General features: G+C 51.1%; 1 protein-coding gene across 2 annotated transcripts in view; it reads left to right on the forward strand.

The window, feature by feature from the left end:
• IRAK2 (interleukin 1 receptor associated kinase 2) overlaps nucleotides 1-7,109 on the forward strand; it is a 63,222-nt gene that overhangs the window by 5,515 nt on the left and 50,598 nt on the right. Inside the window, exons 1-2 of one of the 2 annotated variants that reach the window (XM_045290159.1) lie at nucleotides 2,166-2,248; nucleotides 2,372-2,554. In XM_045290159.1, coding sequence (XP_045146094.1) covers nucleotides 2,419-2,554 — 136 coding nt within the window. In that variant the 5' untranslated portion in view covers nucleotides 2,166-2,248; nucleotides 2,372-2,418. Of the gene's footprint in view, nucleotides 1-2,165; nucleotides 2,249-2,371; nucleotides 2,555-7,109 lie in introns of those variants that run through there. The other variant, XM_004702244.2, reaches the window with a different exon arrangement.

The raw sequence follows: 7,109 nt of genomic DNA on the forward strand, positions 1-7,109 counted from the left end.
CTTCCTCTTCCCTTAGGTCTGCTCTTTCCACAGCCTGAGGCAGCCCTGACACTGCTGATGTCACTTCCCACTGACCAGGAATCTGGCCTGGGGTTTCCAGTGACTCAAATTACAGCGCAGGAACTTTCCATCTCTAACTCGTCACCTCTTCAGGCAGCTGGGGCCTGTCACCTCTCCTAATCCAGCCCACACAGAAGGGATATGGGTGCTCTCACCGCTGCCTAAGACCTCCAAGGTCCCCAAGCCCAGATGTCGTGGCCTGGCGCTCCGGGCCACCATGGCCTAGTTTGTTCATTTAGTCTCATGCCTACCCTGCCCCCTCCGGCCACCTCTGCTTGTGTCTTATGCTTGGCTGTGACAGATAGGCCACCAGGTGTGGCTGTAGCGAGCAGACATGTACTTCCCCACCATCTGAGGGAGTGGAAGTATGAATTGAAGGCACCGGCTCTCGGGGAAGCCTCTGTAGGACAGCTCTCGGCTTAGCTCTCGAGCAGGTTTCTGTTTTTCTAAATCTTACTCATATGTTTGTTATTCAGAATATGCTCAGCAAAAACACACCAGAAGTAGAACTGCTCCTGAAGGTTCTTGAGACTGTCCATCTCCTCTCTCTCCTGCAGATCAGCTGGTGGCATGGGGGTCAGGGTTCCCATACCTTCTTGGAGGACACAAGTCGATCCGTAACAGCTTGTCTTCCCCAAACGAACCTCCTTGGGGTTTTGGTTTACTGCCCAGGGCATCACCAGAGAGAGGTGTCACAGGCCTGGCACACTGTGGGTGCCCTGTAGTATATGTAGAATGAATGAATGAACAAATAACTCGACACCTGTCTGGAGGCACCTTCTCATCCACCAGACTGAGGAAGCTGGTGACATCAGTGCAGGCCATAGGTGGCAACTCAAGTCCCAAGATCCAAAGATCAGGCATAGGCACGCCAGACCAAAGAGCCTGAGCCAGAAGCCAATGTCCAGAAGTCCAAGCAGGTTCTGCTTCTGTGCATTTGAGGCGGGAAGAGGAGGTCGTAAAGATAGCTTTGATGGACGCGTGGCTTTTGCCTTCTGTGCACTGCACTCCCCAAGAAGCAAAGGGTGGTGACTTGAGACGTGCCCTCCAGTAAGGTGAGGACTCACGGTGTACCCCACCCTAATCCCGCTTCAGACAACTCCCTTCAAAACCAGATTGACATCGCCCGTGTAGAGGCTGGAATTTACAACACATCAGAGAAGGGCCACCTTAGCTGCCTAACTGCATCTCACCCACTGGGGACTAGCAGGGACACTTCACTATGGAGCTAGTGAGGCACCAGGGGCACAAAACTGGAGGCAGCCCTTTCTCACAGGGGCAAGCACATCCCAGATCAGTTCTGTAAGCAGGTGCTCCCTCAAAATCTGCACCCTAACAAACAAACAAACAACTCATCCTCCCCTAGTCACAGCCCTGCCACCCCCTGTGCCAGGCTTTCGTTGTTAACTGCTTCTGGGTTAGCCCTCGACTAGTGGCGGCCCCATGACCAGTGTACCATATGCAATGCTGCACGATCCCGCACCAGCCCATGATTGGACCCTATTGAGCCGTCAATAGGGTTCTCAATGGCTGATTTTTCTTCCTAGTCCTTTGTAGCCTGGAGTCTCCACCGAAACCTGTTTCGCATCTTAGCAACACGCAGGCCTCCACTGACAGGCAGAGGCCATGTCCAAATAGCGCATCTCCCGACCGAGGAGACAGTGCTGTTGATGAACCTCGGGCCTTTATCGGGGATTCATCCACCGCCCTCTCACTGTTCTCGCATCAGGGGTTCATCCGCGTTCCCCTCACGGTGTCCTGTCCCGCGGATTCATCCGCGTTCCCCTCACGGTGTCCTGTCCCGGGGATTGTCCTCCACCTGGGATTCATCCGCGTTCCCCTCACGGTGTCCTGTCCCGGGGATTCATCCGCGTTCTCCTCACGGTGTCCTGTCCCGGGGATTCATGCGCGTTCCCCTCCCTGCTGTGTACCGCAGGCGGGGCGGATTCCCTCCCTGCTGTGTACCGCAGGCGGGGCGGATTCTCGGGAATGGACGCAGTGAACTCGCTGCCTACTGTTCCATTCTAGAAGGGAGGCAGGCCAGCTGCTGTCCCCGTGCTACAGTGGAGAAACTGAGGCTCACCCCGGGGAAATGACCTGTCCTAGGAGCTAAACCTCAAGGCCCCCCCACCCTCCGAGCCTTGCGAGGCGCCTTAGTTGAGCGGTGCTGACGGCCTGGTCCCCAAGGGTACGGAATGGGACCGGCGCTGTCACGCGGGCTGCCCGTGGACCCCGCGTGGGAAGCCGGCAGGGGTGGAGGGGCAGGGGTTGCCTCGCACCCCTGAGCTGAGCGTTTCCCCGTCCCCTGCAGCCTCCTACGTGATCACGGACCTGACGCAGCTGCGGAAGATCAAGGCCATGGAGCGGGTGCAGGGCGTCAGCATCACGCGGGAGCTGCTGTGGTGGTGGGCCATGCGGCAGGCGACCGTGCGGCAGCTCGTGGACCTGCTGCGCAGCCTGCAGCTCTACCGCGCCGCGCAGATCGTCCTCAACTGTGAGTAGAGCGCCGGTCAGCTCTCGAGGGGCACTTTCACCCCAGGGACAGGCAGGCGTCTCCCTCGTCTCCCACACTGGACCCTGTCCTGGAGGCCTCCCTCCCGGGGAGGAGCCGAGTGGCCCGGGAGAAGGTGCTGAACGGAGGCTCGATGATCACACCTTCTGTGCGTTTTACACGGTGCTTATCTATTCAGATATTCCACACGTCGATCAATAAAAAGCTATAACACCCCCCACCCCCAAAGTGAAAAGTTTTCCATTTTATGTCCCAAGAAGTAACCACTGTTAACAATTGCTTGTCTTTCTGGCAATTTTCCACGCACAAAGACCAAATCCTCGGTGGGCAAGGCGATTCTGACCCATGCAGACCCCACGTGCCACCGAGGGGAACGTCCCCGTGGGGTTTTCTCGGCTGTTATCCTGGGAGCAGGTCTCGTCTCTGCGGGGCCTCCCCGTGCATGCGTTAGAACCGCCCACCTGTAGATTACTAGTTGAATACACACAGGTGTATATTTGCAGCCATTTTTAATACAAAGAGGTGCACGCGCCGTGGAGCTTCTTTTTGCCTTCACCTCGTCTCGCAGCTCTCCGGAGTCTTGCTGTCATGGTGGATGGTGTGTTGGGCTGCTGACTGCAGGGTCAGCCCTCACAGCCAGCAGCCGCCCCTCTGGAGAAACGTGAGGACCTGTAAAGACGTACAGCCTCGAAGACCCGCGGGAGCAGTCTATCAGTCCTCTAGAGCAGCCATGAGCTGCAATTACTCCATGGCACTGGGCGTGGCTTAGCATTAGATCTTGGTGGTACTTCAGGTCGGCACGCAGCACCCTGCAAATCTTGGACAGAGGCTCATCCCCTGTTGGTAGGTGCCTAGGCTGCACCAGCATTCTTCGGTTTTGCACAGTAGCATGACGCACACCCTTGGACATACATACCTTTTACAGGGTACACATGTGAGTGTAGCTGTAGGATGTTTTCCAACACTGAAATGACAAGGTTGCGATTTTGCATATTTTAAGTTTGGGGGTTACATTTTTTATTATTTTAATTTTAATAAATCATTTCATTGGGGGCTCTTACCGCTTTTATAACAATCCATACATCAATTGTATCAAGCACATTTGTATATATGTTGCCTTCATCGTTTTCAAAATATTTTCTTTCTGATTGAGCCCTTGTTATCAGCTCCTCTTATCCCTCCCTTCCCCACCCTCCCACTCTCATGGACCACTGATAAATTATTATTATTTTCATATCTTACACCCACCGCTGTCTCCCTTCATCCGTGTTTTGTTCGTTCCCCTGGGGATCGAGGGCGGGATGTTGTGTGTCATTGTAGTCAGTTCCCCATTTCTTCCCCATCTTCCCCCACCTTCCTCCCTATCCTCCTGGTATCCTTATTCCCATTGCTGTTCCTGAGGGCTTTATCTGTCCCGGATCCCGGGGTCCAGAGCTCTTATCTGTACTAGTTCTAGCCAGATTTGTTAGGTAGAACTGGGTCATGCTAGTGAGGAGGAAGAAGCATTAAAGAACTAGAGGAATGTTGTGTGTTTCGTCAGTGCTATACTGCACCCTGGCTGAATCGTCCCTTCCTTGTGACCCTCTGTGAGGGGATGTCCAGTTGTCTACAGGTGGACTTTGGGTCTTCACTCCGACCCCCCTCCCTTGTATCAGTATAATTGTTTGGGGTCTTCTGATGCCTGATATGTGACCCTGTTGACACCTCGTGATCCCACAGGCTGGTGTGCTTCTTCCATGTGGACTTTGTTGCTTCCCTGCTAGATGGCCGCTTGTTTAGACCCCAGACACTATATCTTTTGATAGCCGGCACCATCAGCTTACTTCACAACATTGGTTTATGCACCCATTTTGACTTCAGTGATCCTGTCAGGAAGGTGATCACAGAATGCCAGGTCATTAGAACAAAGTGTTCTTGCATTGAGGGAGGACTTGAGTAGAGGTCCAAAGTCTGCCTGCTATCTCAATACTTAACCTATAAATAGGTGAACATAGATCTATATCCCTATTGTTGTATATTAACATAGTTACATATGTACATGCCTATGTTATACCTCTGTAAATGTCTTTTGCCTCCTTGTTCTTTCCTCAGTTTCTTTTTACTTTCCTTCTCTCCCACTATCATGTTTGACCTTCATTAGCTTCTGATACTTTCTCTCGGCTGTATTGCACTTGATACAACCCCACAAGGCATTCTGTGACCTCCTCGCCATTGATTTCAGATCACTTGTTCCCTTGTTTCTGGGTTTGTTGGCTTCCCCCTCCATCCCCCGCCCCTGCCCCTGTACCCCTGGAACCGTTGGTCTGTTGTTTTCTCCTTGAGATTGTTTATCTTGCCTATCTTCTATAGATAGACATAGGAGGAAAATAAAAAGAAAAAAATAGCCTATGAATAGCTCTAGGTCTTATTTTAAGATTTGATTAGTATTGATATTAATATTGCCAAATTGCCCTCATACAAGCACATATGTACTTGATGGGAAAGTATTTAACAGGTAGCAATACCACAAACCCTCATTTTTCATTATAAAGTTACTGCAGACACTTAATTATCAAATACTGAGTTGTTGCTCTTCGGGGAATACAGAGCTAGGCTCCTGTGAGGCTCCAGTCACAGCATTTCCATCAGTTGATCCATACAGTTGTGTTTCCAGATCCCTTTGGCATCAGTTGCTGGTGGGCCCACATGGAACTCCCAGCCAGGAGCACGGCCGGGCAAGCCTGAGCAAAGCTTATCTGGCACACACATGTTTCTACAAAGTACACCTTGCATTTCTGCACGATGGAACTGTAGCTGATGCTTTAGCATTCTGTTTGGCGGCTGTTTTAAACACTGAAATCACCACCAAAAGGCACACAAATATGCAAAAAGCGCAGTCAATGCAACCTCAGCTGGGAGCAGCTCATGGTTTTGAACTGCTGGCCTTGCAGTTAGCAGCACACTGCGTAATCACTGTTCCACCAGGGCTCCTAACCACATGTATAGGGCATAGGATTTACAACACATATTTTTTGGGGGGACACAACACCCACCCAACACCTGACAGATGTGACTCTCAGGCCTCTCCTCCTAACCCCATAGCCTTCCCCTCTCCTGGAATTGAACCAAACTCCTCCTAATCCACCTGGCCTTTCTACTAGGAGGTTCTCTTGAGTCCTGAGAGATAGCTGACCTCTTATCACATCCTCCCTGGAGGCCAGGCCCCCTTCCTGTTTGGCCAGAGAGGCCTGAAGTAGCTTTGTAGTGATGTGATGTTGTGTGCTACTACAAGTCCTTTCCCTTTCCTGGGTTTAACAGGAGACAAGGAGGTTGCTGACGGAGAGCGGGGAAGAAAGGAATCCAGTCAGGAGAGAGGCTGGCATGCAAGCCCAGTTCACTTTGCACATGAGGGCAGGGCCAGGCAGAGCCCAGCTTTCCCCTTGTGGAGGGCTGAGCATGTTGCAGTACAGAGAAGCCAACTGAGGGTTGAGGTGGCAGAGCAATCAAAGAACCTGCCAAATGCCCAGGGGCAGGGACTGAGTCACAGGTCTTCTTGTGGAACACACCCACCTGGAGGTTAAACCCAACCCAACCTCACTGCCTTCAAGTCTGTTCCATTCCAACTCATAGCCACAAAGACTCCTTTGATTTTTCCAGCTCTTTTAAATCTGTCCAGGAGCAGCTGGTGGGTTGGAACCGCTGACTTTGTGGTTAGCTGGTCAGAGCATCACCTACTACACCACTGAAACTCCTTGATGTTAGAACCTGGCTACTGACTAATCTCTAAGGCTTATTAGAAATGCCAACAGATAGTTAATGGATAGTTAAAGAAACACTCATGCCAACATAGCTCTTTTTAAAAAAAATCATTTTATTGGGGGCTCATACAGCTCTTAGTACATCCATCCATCCATTGTGTCAAGCACATTTGTACATTTATTGCCACAATCATTTTCAAAACATTTTCTTTCTACTTGAGCCCTCATATTTCCCCCTCATAATATCAGCTCCTCATATTTTCCCCTCCCTCCCTTGCCCTTCCTCACGAACCCTTGATAACTTATAAATTATTACTATTTCATGTCTTACACTGACTGCGATGTCCCTTTACCCACTTTTCTGTTGTCCGCACCCCAGGGAGGGGGTTATATGTAGATCATTGTGATCGGTTTCCCCTTTCTCCCCCCACCTTCTTCCCTTCCTGGTACCGATACTCTCATTATTGGTCCTGAGGGGTTTATCTGTCCTGGATTCCCTGTGTGTCCAGCTCTTATCTGTATCTGTGTACATGCTTTGGTCTAGCTGAATTTGTAAGGTAGAATTGGGATCATGATAGTGGGGGAGGAAACATTAAAGAACTAGAGGAAAGTTGTATGTTTCATCGGTGCTACACTGCACCCTGACTGGCTTGTCTCCTCCCCGAGACCCTTCTGTAAGGGGATGTCCAATTGTTTACAGGTGCACTTTGGGTCTTGAGTTAGTTTATTGTGCCAACCTGACCGATAAACACATGTGGGGTTAATTGAAGGGCGGAGGGATAAACGGCTCCGTGAGCCTC

This window comes from Echinops telfairi, unplaced genomic scaffold (genome assembly GCF_000313985.2).
Source record: "Echinops telfairi isolate 266 unplaced genomic scaffold, ASM31398v2 ScPeMD7_31;HRSCAF=116, whole genome shotgun sequence".
Taxonomy (NCBI): domain Eukaryota; kingdom Metazoa; phylum Chordata; class Mammalia; order Afrosoricida; family Tenrecidae; genus Echinops; species Echinops telfairi.